Source organism: Triticum dicoccoides, chromosome 1B, assembly GCF_002162155.2.
Source record: "Triticum dicoccoides isolate Atlit2015 ecotype Zavitan chromosome 1B, WEW_v2.0, whole genome shotgun sequence".
NCBI classification, from domain to species: Eukaryota; Viridiplantae; Streptophyta; class Magnoliopsida; order Poales; family Poaceae; genus Triticum; species Triticum dicoccoides.
Window position 1 is genome coordinate 323,190,632 of NC_041381.1, and position 17,899 is coordinate 323,208,530.

The 17,899-nt window shown below is 43.3% G+C and overlaps 1 protein-coding gene across 2 annotated transcripts; it reads left to right on the forward strand.

Moving 5' to 3' along the window:
* The first annotated feature begins 9,316 nt into the window (after positions 1-9,316).
* On the forward strand, positions 9,317-12,759 carry LOC119332964. Of its 2 annotated transcripts, XM_037606038.1 has the most exons (3): positions 9,317-9,790; positions 9,932-10,869; positions 12,494-12,759. In XM_037606038.1, exons 1-3 carry the CDS (start codon positions 9,332-9,334, stop codon positions 12,564-12,566), a joined length of 1,470 nt encoding a protein of 489 aa, XP_037461935.1. In that variant the 5' UTR covers positions 9,317-9,331; the 3' UTR covers positions 12,567-12,759. The 2 variants fall into 2 exon arrangements, with proteins under 2 accessions (XP_037461935.1, XP_037461932.1); XM_037606035.1 differs by having other exon boundaries at positions 9,317-10,869.
* Positions 12,760-17,899: the final 5,140 nt, after the last annotated feature.

Consider the following 17,899-nt stretch of genomic DNA (forward strand, 5'->3'; position numbering starts at 1 on the left):
GCACCCGCCGCCCCACGTCTCCGTCCTGCCGGCCTCGACCATGGCCTCGCCGGAGCCGGGTTCGGCCACCGCGCCCCTGCCCTTCCCTGTGCGCGTTCGTGCACAGGAGGGAGGTGGCCTGAGCCACTTACAGGTGGGGCCCTCCCCCTGTAAATCAGATAAAAGGATAAGAGTAGAGAAAAATGAAAATGGAAAATAAAAGGAAATAGTAAAGTGAATTAATTAATTAACCTTGCTTAATTTGACCTAATTAACTAGCTTAGGTGTTTAATCCTATTTTAATTAAATTGTGACAATGACATGTGGGTCTCACATGCACTATTCACACCATTGACCAGTCAACCATTGACTTGGTCAACTGGGTCTCCTGGCCCCACAGGTCATAGGCTGTGGCTGGCTTCTGTTGTGTACACATAGCTTTTTACTACTTAAATTGAATTAAAATAATTTATAAAATGAATTAAAACTTTAGAAATTAATATAAAATAATCCGTAATCCGGATGAAAATACTTTATACATGAAAGTTGCTCAGAACGACGAGACGAATCCGGATACGCAGTCCGTTCGTCCGCCACACCCCCCTAACCTATTGAACCCGCAACTTTCCCCCTCCGGCTCCTCTACCCGAAAACATGAAACACCGGGAATACTTTCCCGGATGATTCCCCCCTTAACCAGTACCACCTCATACCATGTTAGGGCACGCCTAGCATCGCTTCTTGACATGTCATGCATCGATATGCATCGGTTTACTTGGTATTCATTGTTTCTCCCCCCCTCTTCTCTCCGGTAGACTACAAGACCGACGCTGCTGCTGCCCAGTTCGACTACGGTGTTGACGACCCCTCTCTCTTGCCAGAGCAACCAGGCAAGCCCCCCCCTTTGATCACCAGATATCGCCTACTCTTCTCTATACTGCTTGCATTAGAGTAGTGTAGCCTGTTACTGCTTTCCGTTGATCCTATTCTGATGCATAGCCTGACATTGTTGCTACATCTGTTGATACCTTACCTGCAATCCTAAATGCTTAGTATAGGATGCTAGTTTATCATCATTAGCCCTACATTCTTGTCAGTCTGCCTTGCTATACTATTGGGCCGTGATCACTCGGGAGGTGATCACGGGTATATACTATACATACATACATACTATACAGATGGTGACTAAAGTCGGGTCAGCTCGAAGAGTACCCGCGAGTGATTCACGGATTGGGGGCTGAAAGGACCTTTGTCCCGACGGCCCTCTGTGTGGATCTTTGTGGCGGAGCGACAGGGCAGGTTGAGACCGCCTAGGAGAGAGGTGGGCCTGGCCCTGTTCGGCGTTCGCGGACACTTAACACGCTTAACGAGATCTTGGTATTTGATCTGAGTCTGGCTACGAGCCTTTACGCACTAACCATCTACATGGGAGTAGTTATGGGTATCCCGACGTCGTGGTATCAGCCGAAGCACTTCAGACGTCAGCGACGGAGCGGCGCGCGCCGAATTGGACTGGAACGCCACTAGGCTAGGTCTGCTTTCGGCCGCGTACGCAACGTGCAGGTGTGCTATGGGCGATGGGCCCAGACCCCTGTGCGCTTAGGTTTAGACCGGCGTGCTGGCCTCTCTGTTAAGCCTAGGTGGGGCTGCGACGTGTTGATCTTCCGAGGCCGGGCATGACCCAGGAAAGTGTGTCCGGCCAAATGGGATCGAGCGTGTTGGGCTATGTGGTGCACCCCTGCAGGGAAGTTAATCTATTCGAATAGCTGTGATCTTCGGTAACAGGACGACTTGGAGTTGTACCTTGACCTTATGACAACTAGAACCGAATACTTAATAAAACACACCCTTCCAAGTGCCAGATACAACCGGTGGTCGCTCTACCTCAGGGATATGAGGAGGGGATCGCCGGGTAGGATTATGCTATGAGATGCTATTTGGAGATGCTACTTGGAGATGCTACTTGGAGGACTTCAATCTACTCTCTTCTACTTGATGCAAGACGGTGGCTGCGAGAAGCGTAGTCTTCGACAGGATTAGTTATCCCCCTCTTATTCTGGCATTCTGCAGTTCAGTCCACTGATATGGCCTCCTTACACATATACCCATGCATATGTAGTGTAGTTCCTTGCTTGCGAGTACTTTGGATGAGTACTCACGGTTGCTTTCTCCCCCCTTTTTTTCCCCTTTCCTTTCTTTCTGGTTGTCGCAACCAGATGCTGGAGTCCAGGAGCCAGACGCCACCGTCGACGACGACCCCTACTACACCGGAGGTGCCTACTACTACGTGCTGCCCGCTGACGACGACCTGGAGTAGTTTAGGAGGATCCCAGGCAGGAGGCCCGCGCCTCTTTCGATCTGTATCGCAGTTTGTGCTAGCCTTCTTAAGGCAAACTTGTTTAACTTATATCTGTACTCAGATATTGTTGCTTCCGCTGACTCGTCTATGATCGAGCACTTGTATTCGAGCCCTCGAGGCCCCTGGCTTGTATTATGATGCTTGTATGACTTATTTATGTTTTAGAGTTGTGTTGTGATATCTTCCCGTGAGTCCCTGATCTTGATCGTACACATTTGCGTGCATGATTAGTGTACGATTAAATCGGGGGCGTCACAAATAAGTAAGAGTGTCGAACCCAACGAGGAGCAGAAGGAAATGATAAGCGGTTTTCAGTAAGGTTTTCTCTGCAAGCACTGAAATTGTAGGTGATAGATAGTTTTGTGATAAGATAAATAGTAACGAGTAACAAGTAAATAAAGTGCAGCAAGGTGGCCCAATCCTTTATGTAGCAAAGGATAAGCCTGGACAATTTCTAATAATGAGAAAGGAGCTCCCGAGGACACATGGGAATTATCGTCAAGCTAGTTTTCATCACGCTCATATGATTCGCGTTTGATACTTTGATAATTTGATATGTGGGTGGACCGATACTTGGGTACTGCCCTTACTTGGACAAGCATCCCACTTATGATTAACCCCTATTGCAAGCGTCCGCAACTACAAAATAAGTATTAAGGTAAACCTAACCACAACATTAAATATATGGATCCAAATCAGCCCCTAACGAAGCAACACAGAAACTAGGGTTTAAGCTTCGGTCACTCTAGCAACCCATCGTCTACTTATTACTTCCCTATGCCTTCCTCTAGGCCCAAATAATGGTAAAGTATCATGTAGTCGACGTTCACATAACACCACTAGAGGAAAAGACAACATACATCTCATCAAAATATCGAACGAATAACAAATTCACATGACTACTAATAGCAAGACACCACCCATGTCCTCAGGAACAAACGTAACTACTCACAAAGCATATTCATGTTCATAATCAGAGCAGTAATAATATGCATATAGGATCTGAACATATGATCTTCCACCAAGTAAACCAATTAGCATCAACTACAAGGAGTACTCAACACTACTAGCAACCCACAGGTACCAATTTGTGGTTTTGATACAAGATTGGATACAAGAGATGAACTAGGGTTTTGAGAGGAGATGGTGCTGGTGAAGATGTTGATGGAGATTGACCCCCTCCCGATGAGAGGATCGTTGGTGATGACGTTGGTGATGATTTCCCCCTTCCGGAGGGAAGTGCCCCGGTAGAACAGCTCCGCCAGAGCCCTAGATTGGTTCTGCCAAGGTTCCGCCTCGTGGCGGCGGAGTTTCGTCCCGTAAGCTTGCCCATGATTTTTCCAGGGTAAAAGCTCTCATATAGCAGAAGATGGACACCGGGGGCCCACCAGGGGGTCCAGGAGACAGGGGGCGCGCCCAGTAGGGGGCGCCCCCCCACCCTCCTAGACAGGGTGTGGGCCCCCTGGTGTATTTCTTTCGCCCAATAATTCTTATAAATTCCAAAAACATGTTTCATGGAGTTTCAGGATTTTTGGAGCAGTGCGGAATAGGTTTCCAATGTTTGCTCCTTTTCCAGCCAGAATTCCAGCTGCCGACATTCCCCCTCTTCATGGTAAACCTTGTAAAATAAGAGAGAATCGCCATAAGTATTGAGATATAATGTGTAATAACAGCCCATAATACAATAAATATTGATATAAAAGCATGATGCAAAATGAACGTATCAACGACGACCCGTTATGGTGGATGCCACGTGTCGATTACCCTTGAAGAAAGCACTTCTATGATGCGCCATTTATCGTCATGAAAGTGGACACTTCCGTGATGATAATTTTGGTATTGTCATGGAACACTTGTACGACAGCACATGTATGACTATCTTGATTCTTTCATAAAATCGTCATGGATGTACATACATGATAGAAAACATGACCTACTGTGACAAACACGTATCATCACGGAAGTGTTTTTTTAGTGCACCCTACCGCCAATGTGTTGGTCTAACCACTTGAGTAGGTTCATTGGTATTTGTAGGTGATAGGGCATATGAAGTAGGGCCTCCATTTTATACTTCCTAATGTGACCTTTTTGAATGTCAAGAACTTCACGGTCTTGTTGAAGCGCATGGTTGACAATCTAGTTAGGTAGGTGGGATTGCATAAGTTCCTAGGGTACACTCTAGCTACAAAAAAGAAAAAAATTCAACTGTTCAGAGGGTGAAGAATGAAGTGGACAATATATACATCAAATGCAAATAAAAAAGTGTCTAAACTGATTTCGATGACATCCGCATTTTCATAAAGAAACAAATTAAAAATTGTGGGTGTGAACCAGGATGAACGTACCCCCTTTTCATCTCGGAGACCTTGTGGGGGCGCTTTGTATGGTTCCTCGCCTTTTGGTTCTTTGACTTGGCCATCTCTGATACCTCTTCAGCTGCAAAATCAGGTTGTATACAAAAAAGTGAGCATCATCCGACTAACAACAACTAACACTGAACACTAACTAGAAAGCTTTCATACAGGAGACAACCCTCGAAAAATAATAATAAACATAACTAAACATGAATCATAGACCACAGAAACCAATTCAATAAGCTGCTCACAAAAGTGATCAAAAAAACTTCTGCGTAATTGAGGTGGAACAAGGGGGTAATTGGTATAACATCAGTAAGGTTAGGGGATAAATTTGACAACAAACCCTAGAGTACCAAGGGGAATTTGACCACAAACACCTAGGGGGTAAATTCCTTAAAAAGGTAACAAAAGGAACTAGAAACAGATGTGCATACTTGAGTGAATGATTCACACATAGTACTACAAAATCCTAAGGAGCAGATGGATTCACATGCAGCAAAAGCAGCACAAACCCTAGAGAGGATGAAAATTGACCACACGCACTATCGACCGAATGCACACACAACTAAGAGTACTACAAACGATAGGGAGCCGATGGATTCATACAAAGCAGCAGCACAAACCTAAAAGAGGACAAAAAATGACCACAAACCCTAGGGGCCAGATGGGCATCCATGACTACACAAGGCTGGATGCACGCATAACCAGTTCATCACACGAAGCAGTAGGACAAAACACGAAAAAAATAGATTAGGGTTCGAAGGGGACGAACTAGGGGAAGTCATCACGAAAGAATCGAAGGGAAACATGTGAAGGGAAGTAGTCGCCACTGTAGGAGGAAGTGGACCAGATTGATCCACTACCGAGTCGTTGGATTAGGTTCGTCGCCGCTGCAGGAAGAAGTTACCACTGCGGGGTTGGGAGAAGAAGCAAAGGAGAAACAAATAGACGAGGGGTTGGGGAGGCGAACGAACCAAATAGAAAACATGGGCCGAGCCCAGCTGACGCGTCTTCAGGCGTCGGCTCGCAGAAACAATAAAAACCGACGCCTATAGCACCAAATAGGAATCACCCGAAACGACATTGAATACACAATTTGTTAACCCATTTTTCAAAAAGCAATTTTCTTGAATACAATTTTTGTTCACTAGGTTCAAAAAATGTTCATCAAATTTTGAATTAGCGAACTTTGTTTGAAATTTATGTACATTTTTTGAATTCACGAACATATTTTCAGTGTGCGTACATTTTTTTTCAAAATTATGAACCTTTTTAAAATCACGAACATGCTATTATTTCTGGAATATTTTCCCCAAAATCATTTTTTCCTAAAATTTTGGAAAAAAATATATACTCCAAGTTGTTTTAAAGAAGAAAATACCAAAACAAAATAAAAATAAAAAATATGGAATAAATTAAGAAACTGGGGCACCCAACCACGCTTGTAGAGCAGCCCATGAAGGGCGAGCAGGAGGGGAGTGGGTGTGCGCTCGGATGTTTGCCAGCGCCCGACGCGCGATATTGGAGCTCCCGAAACAACGAGGGAACAACAGTGAACGAAAAATCACCCGAGTCCCGTACGTGGGCTGACCCAAGTGGACGCTTGCTTCAGCGAATCCATGACTATATTTGCCGCCAACGGATTGGGAAAACCCTATTTGCCGCTCTTTGAGGCAAATAGTCGGGGTTCCGCACAGGTATCGACCGAGCGCTCGGGGGGTGGGCCAGCCTGTTAGCGTTCCAACCATACCAGTTTTGGGAACCTTCTATGGATGTTCCCAGCCAATTTTTTCCGGTTTGGGAACCTTCTAGAAGGTTCCTGAACCGGTTTTCTTTTTATATTTATTTTTCGTTTTTACTTTTGATTAATCTTTCCTTTTTTCTTTTCTCTATCTTTTTTCTGTTTCTTTTTTTGTCTGTTTTTATCTTCTTTCTTCTTGCTCTTTTCTTTTTGAACTTTTTTCTATTTTAACCATTGTTTCAGAAATTTCAAATTATGTTTGAAAATGTTCATGCTTTTAAATTTTTGTTCAGAAATTTGGAAAAAGTTTAGAATTCCAAAAATTATTCTCTTATTTTCAAAAAATGTTCCAAATTTCAAAAGGTGTTTGTCCTTTTAAATTTTTGTTCACAAACTAAAAAATGTTCGGTTTAAGAAATATGTTTCCAGTTTCCAAATTTGTTCAAAAATTCAGAAGAAATTTATGTTTAAATTTTTTTTTTCACAAATAAAAAAATGTTCGGTTTAAGAAATATGTTTCCATTTTCCAAATTCGTTCACAAATTAAAAAAAATCGCATTTTAAATTTTTTTTCATGACTTAAAATTTTCTCCTGAATTTTAAAAAATGTTCCCATTTTCAAAAATTGTTCACAAAATCAAAAATTTTTCCCATTTTCAAAATTTGTTCGAAAATTCAGAAAACTTTCACATTTTTCAATTGTGTTCACTTAATCAGAAAAATGTGGAATTTTAGAAAATGTTTGCACTTTTTTTGTTTTGTCCGTATTTAAATTCAAAAATATTCCTATCTTATACTCACTCTATTCCATATTCTAGTGCGTACAAGATTCTGGGTCATAATCCGCAATGTAATGCGCATAAACGCTTTTAGTCCAAAATAGCTCTGCCTTGGATGTAGTGCGCTTCGCTGCATGCATGCTCATGCATGACAGTATGAGCAGAGAAGGGGCAATTTCAGTCCAAATAAATGTGCCACCTCATGTCTTCGTATAAGTGTTACTATAAAAGGCGCACTATAAAAGGGAATGGAGGGAGTACAATTTTTTCCAGAATTTAAAATTTTAAAATGTTTACACTTTTATAAAGTAAGAAAAATGTTCCCACTTTCAAAATTTGTTCACAAATTGTTAAAATGTTCATGTTTTCAAAATTTGTTCACAAATTCAAATTTTGTTCACAAAGAAAGTCGAACATTTTTTGCAAATTTCAAAAAAATCATGTTGTCGAACAATTTTCAAAAATGTTCCCGCTTTCAAATTTTGTTCACAAAGAAAGTCGAACATATTTCGCAAATTCAAAAAATGTTCAGAAATACAAAAAATGTTCCAACTGTCCAAATTTGTTTACAAATTCAAAAAAAATTGTGCTTTGGAAAGAAAATCATAATTTGGCAAAATGTTCCTGTTTTAAACTTGTGTTCCTGTTTTTCAGAAAATGTTTGCGCCTTTTTATAAATTCTTCATAATTTCAAGAAATGTTCTAAATTTCATAAAATGTCGGTGTTTTAATTTTTTTATACAATTTTGGATTTCAAAATATATCTACCTTCTCCAGAAAGAAAATCACGTTCAAATTTTCAAAAAAAGTTACTGTTGTTGCCGCTTATAGTTCACATATAATAGGTTACGTTTTCAGATGTAGACACTAAGGAGTCACAGTGGCTAGCTAGCTTGTTCACCTACAGGAGGTACTTGGTTCGATCCCTCGGCTAGACTTTATTTTTGGGAATTTTGCGAATGGTCAAGTTTTTGCCGTTGTCCTGTTTCTTCAAGTGTTGTGATGGACAGCTAGCACGGGCACCAGCCTGGCGCAGCGGCTGGCACAGTGCATGCATGACTACGTTGTCGGCGGTTCGAATCCTCAGATGTCGCTCTTTGTTTTTCGCATTTTTCACCTCGCGAACGAGAAATGGGCCGGCCCAGGTGAACCGCCCTTATGCGAAACCTCAACTCTTTGACGCAAAGAGCTCTCGACAGATTGGGTAGCTCCTATTTGGTGCGCGGGTCGCGCGCTAGCTACATAGTGCGCACCCCTGAGCTCCCGATCATTTGTATAGGCCAGCCCATTAAGTAGTTTATTCCCCACCGGTTTTGGGAAGTTTTTTTAATGTTTTCTCTGCCCTTTTTTATCTTTATCTTCTATTTTTTTTCTCTTTTCCTTTTTATTTATTTTCTTTTTTCCTTTCGGTTCTATTTTTTTCTTTATTTTATATTTTCCTTTTTATCATCTATTTTTTTCATTACTTTTTTTTTGCGATTTTTCGTTTCAAATCCATGAATATTGTTTTTTTCATAAAACTCAAAAAATGTTCAACCATGTAAAAAATGTTCAAGAATGCAAATAATGTTCATCGGACTCAATTTTTGGTTCATCGGATTTAAAAAAGGTTCATCACAATTCAAATTTGCTCATCGAACTAAGCATATGTTCATCAAATTATTATTTTTCACTGTTTTTAGAAAGTTTTCATCAAACTCAAAAAGTGTCCATTGAATTAAAAATGTGTTCGTCATTTTCAAAAAAGTTCTTGAATACTTGTTCATCAAATTTCAAAAATGTTAATTGAATACGACAAATTGTACATAAGTATTAAAAAATGCTCATAAAAATTATTCGCCAAAATAAAAAAAATGTTTGCTAAAATTAGAAAAATGTTCATTCTTATATAAATCGTGAACATTTTTTGAATTCAAGAACTGTTTTTAATAATTCTCTGTTTAAAGAAAATCAGAACTTGTTGTGATCCCGAATTATTTTAACATAGAATAAAAAACAGAAGTAAAAAAACAAAGAAAAAACGAAAACGACGCGAGGGTGCCTCACGCGCCAAATAGGGGGCTCCCGGCGGATTGTCTCTGTTGCCGACAGTTAAGACGCACCGAGACTTTGGCCCATGAAACGGCCCGGCACCGCCATCTGCCCTTCAGAAAGGAACTCCCAACCCTACCCCTTCGCAGGCCGCCGCAACCAACAGCGGTTCTTCATCCGCCACCCGGCATTCTTCCCCTCTCCCCTGAATCATCCTCTCGAGACGAACCCTAGATCCGTTCTGACCTTCCGTCTGCTTCCTGTTCCGTACGACATGGCAGCTCGTCGGCGTCTTCATCCGCCACCCGGTGCGGAGCTCTCCCGCTCTCACCCTCGCTGGGTGATGCTAGATCGCTTCGTCCACTACAAGGCGTACGCGGGTGAGGCTGTTGCGGAGGAGGTAATGGACGGCACGCAATCGGCGATCTCCTCTACCTGCACCAACATAAGCATCGCCGTCTCTCTCAGGGTTGCTGAACCGCCCGCTGTGTCCCGTCTCTACCTCCACTGGCCCGAGCGATTCATGACGGCGTCGTTGAGCCAGGTGAGTCAGCCGTTCATCATCGCGGCTCACGGCCGCTCCATACTTTTCCAGGCGCAGGCCCCCTTCGTTGGAGATAGCTGTCCGGCATTCTACTATTACCCCATGGACTATTTCCTCTACACAGCCTCTGACTCAGAGAAGTCTCCTTGTCTCATGCGACTCCCGCCTTGCTTCGATGGTGGGGACAAGAACCCGGACGTGGATTTGTACTTCCACCCGTACCGTCTCCAGCAGCTGCGATCTATGTGGCGTGATGACATTGGCCTCCTTTGCCGTGGCAAGGGGGAGTTCGTGGTGGCGCAGCTCACATTTGGCGGCCAGCTCTGCGTGCTACACCATAAACCTGGGGAGGAGCAGGGCGACATGAATTGGAGCGTCGAAAATATGCCCTTACCTGACGGCGATGACATCCCAAACCTGCTGTGTGGTTCGTGGCAAACGGACGCCGTCGTCCCCTATGGTGATTGTTACCTGTGCTGGGCGGATTGCTACCTGGGCTTGCTTTTTGTCGGTGTCATTGACAAGCGGACGAAGCCCCCGTGCTACGTCCCCTTACCTGATGGTCTGGATTCCAATCGTCTGTGCGTTGACCCAGGGTATCCTGACCCGGCCCGTCGTGTCTGTGTCTCTGAGTCCAGCATGATTAACCTCATATGTGTTGGTGATTATGCTGGCTGCAGTGTGTGTGCCAGTTCTTATTCTGCTTTCACTATCACAGTATGGACTTTGACCAACTTAAGGGAAAAGAAATGGATGAAATGTTTCACCATGGAAGACAGCAAGTTCTGGGCTGCTCTTGATTTTGACAAGCGTCTTCCGCATGTGCTACCAGAGTTCCCTACCATCAGCTTGGTTAAGCCTGATGTTGTTTACTTCCGGTTGAATGGTGGTAATAAACTTTTCTGGCTGATTGAGATTGACATGAAGAAGGAAGTGCTGGGGTCAACCAGTCTCTACATCTTTGAAGAAGAAGAAGAAGAGAAATGCTCCATTGACATGGCCCACTGGAGATCATTTCCTGGCTACTCCTTTGTTCCCAGCCCGTTCACCCGATACTTGGACCAGCATGCCATCAGAAGGTAACATTGCCTCATGTTCATCTCTGCCAGTATTTACTCTTGGCCTCACCATTAATGTGAAATGTTACCACTTGGTAGTATTAGCTAGGAAAGTATTACTTGTTATTGTTATTTGTGTTCTTGTAGATTTTGAAATTCAACAAAGTAAGGTGCTTTGTGGCTTGGCAAATTAGCACATCAAATTAAGATAACAAAAATCTAAAACTCAGTGCCTAATCAATCCTGTGAACTGTGGTTTATACTATGCAAAAATATAGCAAGACACTCTCTAAACGGGCTGGTCAGTTCTGCAAATGATGAGTTCTAATTCAAATAGTAATCTGCGATTATACTTTTGACATCTGTTGTAGACCCGTGATTTGTCTGTTTTACTGGCATCCAGTTGGGTGTTAAACATGTACAATTTGCCATGTGCTCTCAAATTGTCACTGGATTTGGTAAGCACGATCTATGTAGTTTGCTCGGCTAATAAAAGGAAGTCATGCCGTTGAACTATATTCGTTATGACTTTGGAGGCAAAAAAGTACTGTCAAGTTTTATACTCCCTCCATTTCTCAATATAGGGTGTATAGTTTTTGGCACGGAAATTAAAGAACGCACGTGGAGGGAAAAATTCACAAGTTTTGGGCGATGTTACACCTGACTAATTGGCATGAGAAAATAGAGGAGATTGCCTAATATAAGGAAATGTAATCAAATCCCTGAAAAAATTATCCAAACAAGTGTTGCAACGCAATACACCTTATATTTCGGGTTTTTTCTCAAAAATCTATACACCTTATATCAAGGAACGGAGGGAGTACTTATCTATTTTTGGTTCCTTCCGGATCTATCAGAGCAGCTAGAATATGATAATTTATAGTATCATGTTTGTGTTCACACTATCACATGAGTGAGGACAAATGTTGAATACTACTGCATGTTGTTTACACTACATGAATAACAATTCTACGTATGCTAAATAGCATTAATCATCCTCTGGATGCATTACGGGGCTGTTTGGTTTGAGCCAATGCTGGCCTTGCCAACCGTTGGCTTGCCAAATAATCGGCGATCGTTTTGGCTGCCCACTGATTGCCAAAAGGTTGGCAGGAAAATGAACTAGCATACTGTGAAGGGCTTGGGCGCACCAAAATTTTGGCATCCATCCAAATGAGTACCAGGGGCTGGGTCAACGCCAATTTTTTGGTGGGGCGCATGATGGCATCAATCGAAACAGCCCCTACAAATTGACAACACCGTTAATGTTGCACTCAAGAGCCAATCAGCCTATCAACATGTTCGTATCACTAGCTCCACAAATGAGCTATGTTGAGTTGAATCAACTTTTATTGTAGTCAATCAAAGCTGATAGATAGTATGTTGTAGGTTCTGAACTGGTCATGCAGACGTTAGTTCCCAAATCTATGGCGCTCATGCTTTAAAGACTATTTTGCAAAGTTAATGAAATCATGGTTATAATTATTGATGTGGCTTGGTCAACCTGTGCTATTTGTTCAGACAGCTTGCTGTAGCGTCTGGCCTAGGGTTGTATATTGGTGCTTGCCACCTACCTGAATGATTTTGTTTCTGTAACGAGCTGCATTGGTTTTCTCGCGGTCTAACTTTGATTCGTCTGCTGCAGTCTGGAACACAGCGAGAAGTTACAGAATATAAGACTTGAGCAAGCTAAAGAAAAGAGATTTGTTGAAGAGTGAAGAGCTTATGCTAGGAATTGTTCAGCAGATATAAGAAACCAGGAATACTTTTTAGTATTGGTTTGTCTTGTCTTAATTTTTTATTCTGGGTGCATTGGAAAAGCTTACCTTTCCGGTGTACTTTGGACCAATTGATGTATTTTGTATAACAGGATTTCCTCTTTATAACTAGTAACCAGGTTTACATCCTTAATCAACAGAGGAAGTAGCTCACTAGGAGCATCTTCCATCCACTCGTTACAAAAAGGTGATCTAGCTATTTTGGCTAATTCGTTTGCAACAACATTAGCTTCCCTGGGACAGAGTTGAAAGGAGTATAAATAAATAAAGTAAAGCTAATAATAAAGCATGGACTGCTTGCGGTCGTCCGCTACGTAATTTTGCAGAAATCCCCCTATACACTAGTAATTAAGCTGTGGTATAGTTTTAAGTGATAACCACGTTTCGTTTTGCAGAAACCCCCGTAGTTTTTGACAACTAACCCGCACTACTGTTTTAAGTGACTCAGAGAAAACATTTCACGTTTTGCAGAGAGCCCTTTGCTGTTTCCTAAGTTCAACCCGCAATCCATATCATATGTTTTTAAGAATAGTCATATCTTTTAAGCAGTAGCTCCAATTTTAATGGGTTATATATAAAATTTGATCAAAAAATATGTAGAATCTGAATATTATGTTATTTTACCTGTTAAACGTTTTTAAAATGTTGTTTTGGATGGAACCTTAATAAATAGTGCATGATCCATCTTTATTTCGTATCATTGCAGATCCAGATAGAAAATGAACAACTCAGCAAAACCAAATTAGAGACGAAAGAAACCATCTATAACCATACAGGCACGCGCCGGCAAAACCTCACAGGAAAAAAGAAAGCAAATTTCTGATCTTGTGCCGAGAAAGAGAGATGCATTGTGTTTGTGTGGGCATTGATGTCATGTTCAAGTAAAGAACGTGGACCTATTGAGGTCTTGAGTCATGATTCTTGGATTAGGGACGAGTGTTATTTTTTTCCTCCGTTGCAACACACGGTCTTTTTTGCTAGCAATACTAAAAGCAGGAAGCTTTCTTAGTTCTCCATATCCGTTAATTTTGTCTTAACCATAAAATTGGCGGTCGAGATTTTAAAAAGGGAATCGATCCGGAAAAGAAATACAGACACTTGCCGAATCGACGTGGACTATTTAAAAAGGGATCGAGCCAATCTATCTAGGAAATCTATGAAAAAAAATCAATCTAGGCAAATAAATACAGACAACTGCCGAATCGGTGTGGACTCTTTCTGCTCTCGCATCCGTCTTTCCCCACCCAACCCCCATATTATTTGTTCATCGGCCGCTTGCGCAACGTAGCTCCTCCTCGTCCCGTGAGTAAAAAGAATTTGAGCCCTGTACCGTATCAATTCTGCGGTGGAGCGAAAGCATAAGACAAATGAAGAGTTCAAATGATTCACTCATTCCATTGCAACGTGGAAGACCCACTTATATACATGATGAAGCACTATAAGAATCAGACACTTTGCCGTTAGCCTAACGGCACAGGCATGCCAGGAGGACGGCAAAGGGCTTTGCCGTCAGCCAACAGACGACAACAAGTTCGGCTGAATAGGCTACGACAAAGGCCTCTTTGCCGTCTGCTGGCGGACGGCAAATATGCAAAGGCCTTTGCCGTCTGCTGGCAGACGACAAAGAGCCTGGACGACACATGTGGCAGTTCAGGTCCGTTAAATGGTTAACGACGTGCTTTGCCGTTAGCTGGCAGATGGCAAAGGCCTTTGCATCTTTGCCGTCAGCCAACAGACGACAAAGATGCAAAGGCCTTTGCCGCCGGCTGGCTGACGGCAAATCTGCCAAATAGGCCAGCCCAATACACCACAGGTTGGACAGGTAGCTGCCACGTGGCAGCTTTGCCGTCTGCTAGCTGACGGCAAAGACCTTTGTCATCTGCCAGCAGACGACAAAGTGGCTATATAGCCCTTGTTTTTTTTTCTGTTTTTTCTTAAATTCATTCAATTTGATAGAATTTCACACACACACACACACACACACACACACACACACACACACACATTTTAAAATAATTTCAACAAGCATACTAACAAATAAGTTTCCAAAAACATATACAAGTTTCCAACAACATGTACATATACAAGTTTCCAACAACATTTCCATACATACATGTCCAACAAGTTTCCAGCAAGTTTCCATAAACAAAAAGGAAGCACAAGTAGAGGAGTACACTCCATCAATGCAAGCTTCCTCATCTCAAGCAAATCTGCAAATTAGGAAAGATGAAAGTTAGAAGAAGAAGAAGACTAGCTAGAAGAAAAAGAACAAAAATAAGAAGAATAAGAAAAGAAGAAGAAGAAGAATTTATCTTCTCTATCTTTTTTCTCCTCTCCTCTTCTTTATCTTCTTCTTCTTCTAACTTAGGTAGGTAAAAATGCCATTTTTAGCTAAAGTAGGTAAAAATGCTAAGTGTGTAGGTCATTTTAGAGATAAGCTAGGTAAATAGGTCATTTTGGAGCTAACCTAGGTAGTTATGTTATTTTTTAGCTAACTAAGCATATTTATTCATTTTGAAGGAAAAAATGATAAGTGTAGGTCATTTTAGAGCTATCCTAGTTAAAATCGGTCATTTTGGAGCTAGGTAAGGTTATTATGTCATTTTGGAGGAAAATAAACTAATTATATGATAGTTTGGAGCTAAGTGAGCTAATTATGACATAAATGAACTAGCTAAGCTAATTATAGATCATTATTGAGCTATCCTAGGTAGTTATGCCATCTTTTACCTAAGTGCCAGACGGAGGTGAAGGACCGGTCGGGTTTGCGCCAGTGCCAGACGGAGAAGGACCGGTCGGGGTTGCGCCACCGCGAGACGGAGAAGGATCGGTCGATGCTTGTCGGGAGACGTGCTGCACCAAAGATCATTTGCAATGTCTAGTTAGCATGATGCAACTAAAATGTGAATACTAGTAACTAATGACCATTCAAATGAAACTCACCGTGTCTGCTGTACCAATCTGGGCCATCGGCGGTGGGGTCTGGCCGGTTTTCCTGCACACAAACACATTTTGTTTTCATGAGTCAGTCATATTAGTTAGTAATGAAACGAACATTACGTGCATGATTTGGCTAATATGCGGGAGAAACTTACCATGAGGATCTTGTATAGGGCCCGGTGGCCCGCGTCATTCCGGTTCCTCTCCGCCTCCAACAGACCAGCCGTCCTCTCCTCCAACTGCTTCTCCCTCTACGCTGCCTGCCTGTTTGCCTCTGCCAGAAGCTCCTGGGCCCTAGCCTCAACGACGAGCTCCATTGGCCGTGGTCGATGCCTCCTATAAGGAAGAGACCTCGTCTGGCGCTTCTTGATCTCCGGGAGACTTCTAGGACAATGTATCAGTCCATCCCCAATGGCTACCGAGCCATGTTTCCTCCCGTCACCACATAGCATCACGAGCTCAAGATCAAAAGGACTCTGGCTCGGGTTGAAGTCCTCCCCTTCCATATTCTTCCCAAAGTATCTATACATCACGAGCTTGTTGTGGGAGGAGATGTTGGTGAAGCTCTCTGCATGATCGAGGTCATCCTCCGAGAATGCCTTGGCCTTCTTGAACGGGGCACTATGGGCCATGGCATAGAGGTCATATAGCGGTGGCACCTCCTTCTTGTTGTGTCGCGCCTAAAAGAGAGGAACATGGTAAATTAGTAATTAAAGGGCTGAAGCTAGCATGAAGAATGAAATTGCATGAATCGTTAAGGGCTCGAACCACATACCCAGTGATCCCCATACTCAAATAGGTTGGATCTCCCTTGATGGTGTGGCACACCTTCTATTTGGGCACGCATATCCCTGGCCTTGTTGTGGATGGCTAGCCATTGGGAAGAGCACCACTCATCCACCAACCTCTCCCAATAGTCCATCCTATCTGCACACCATCTCGGGGGCACCTAAGTTAGACAAAGAGAAATTTTAGCGCTACGCCTACGAATCAAATCAAGGAAACTAAGTACAAGGCCTTAAGAATAGGTAATTACCTTCATGTACTTCTCCTTACTCAGATACTTGCCACGACACTTCTTCTTCTCCCTCCTGATGTTAGTCGAGGCGTAGTAGTCTCGAACAGCCTGCACCCGAGCCTTGTGCCGTAAGTTCTGAAGTCGCTTGCACTCGGCTTCGAGAACCATAACCGCATCCGCCTCGTGTTCCACAAGATACCTGTAGAAGGTATGCAATCAAACAAGACAACACTGATTAGTACAATCACTAGGTACTGCTGATTTTTAATTATGTAAAGGAGAAATTACCCAAAACCGCCGTCTCACAATGTCGGCCACCGTCTCGCACACGACACCGTCGACCATCTCCCCCGGCGGGGCCGGGGCAGCCTCATACAGCTCCCAGGTCAGTATTAGCTGTGGAACCTCACCCTCACCGAGCAACCTGACCCACCCCGGGAAGTGGTGCCGGCAAAGCACACCAAGGAGCTGGTTGGGCGTGCGGACACCATCTGCGTGTATCCAACCCCTGCAGTATGACAAGGCCAACACATTAGATATTAATTTGAAGAAACATGAAGGCAAAAGGTTAAAAAGAGTAAATGCAGTTCTCCCTGTTAGGCTCAATCAACCACATGTGGTCGCGGGTCGCCGACACGGACGGGAGCTTTGTACCACCATGCTGGTAGACCTTCTTGCCCTCCTCAACCAGCTCACCTCACTGTAGCTATCATCAGAAAAGGTCTCCTCGACACCATCAGCATGGACGCTAGTCTCTGGAGTCACATGGGACAAAGACTCTAGAACCCGAGTCTCCTGGGTGGAAGACTCTGGGATCCGAGTCTCGTCGGATGTAGGCTCGGTGATCGGAGGCTCGTCGACCCAAGGCTCGTGGACCGGAGTCCGAGACGGGTCCAAGTCAAACGGGTCCACCTAAGACGGAGCACTCCGGTAGTCCGGAGAATCAGCGGGGGGTGGCGCCCAGGAAGGCACATTAGCCTTCCTACCTCTCCCGCCACGTCCACCTCTACCTGCACCCCTCTTCATCTTCCCCCGACCTCTCCCGACCGAAGAAGAAGGGCCCGCCGAAGGTGCTACGGGTGTATGCATGTTGTCTACCAGCGCTCCCCGAAGGTGCTGGGGTGGAATAACAAGACCCCTCCCAGCATGTGCCGAGGAAGGAGGCTCGGAGCGCTCTCAACCCGCGCCCACCATCTATCAACACCTGCAATGACAAAGAGTAAACAAAATTAGTACACCATAAACATAATAAAAATTTAAGTGTGTATCATCATCATGAACATAATAAAAAATTGAATACCTAATACATAAACTA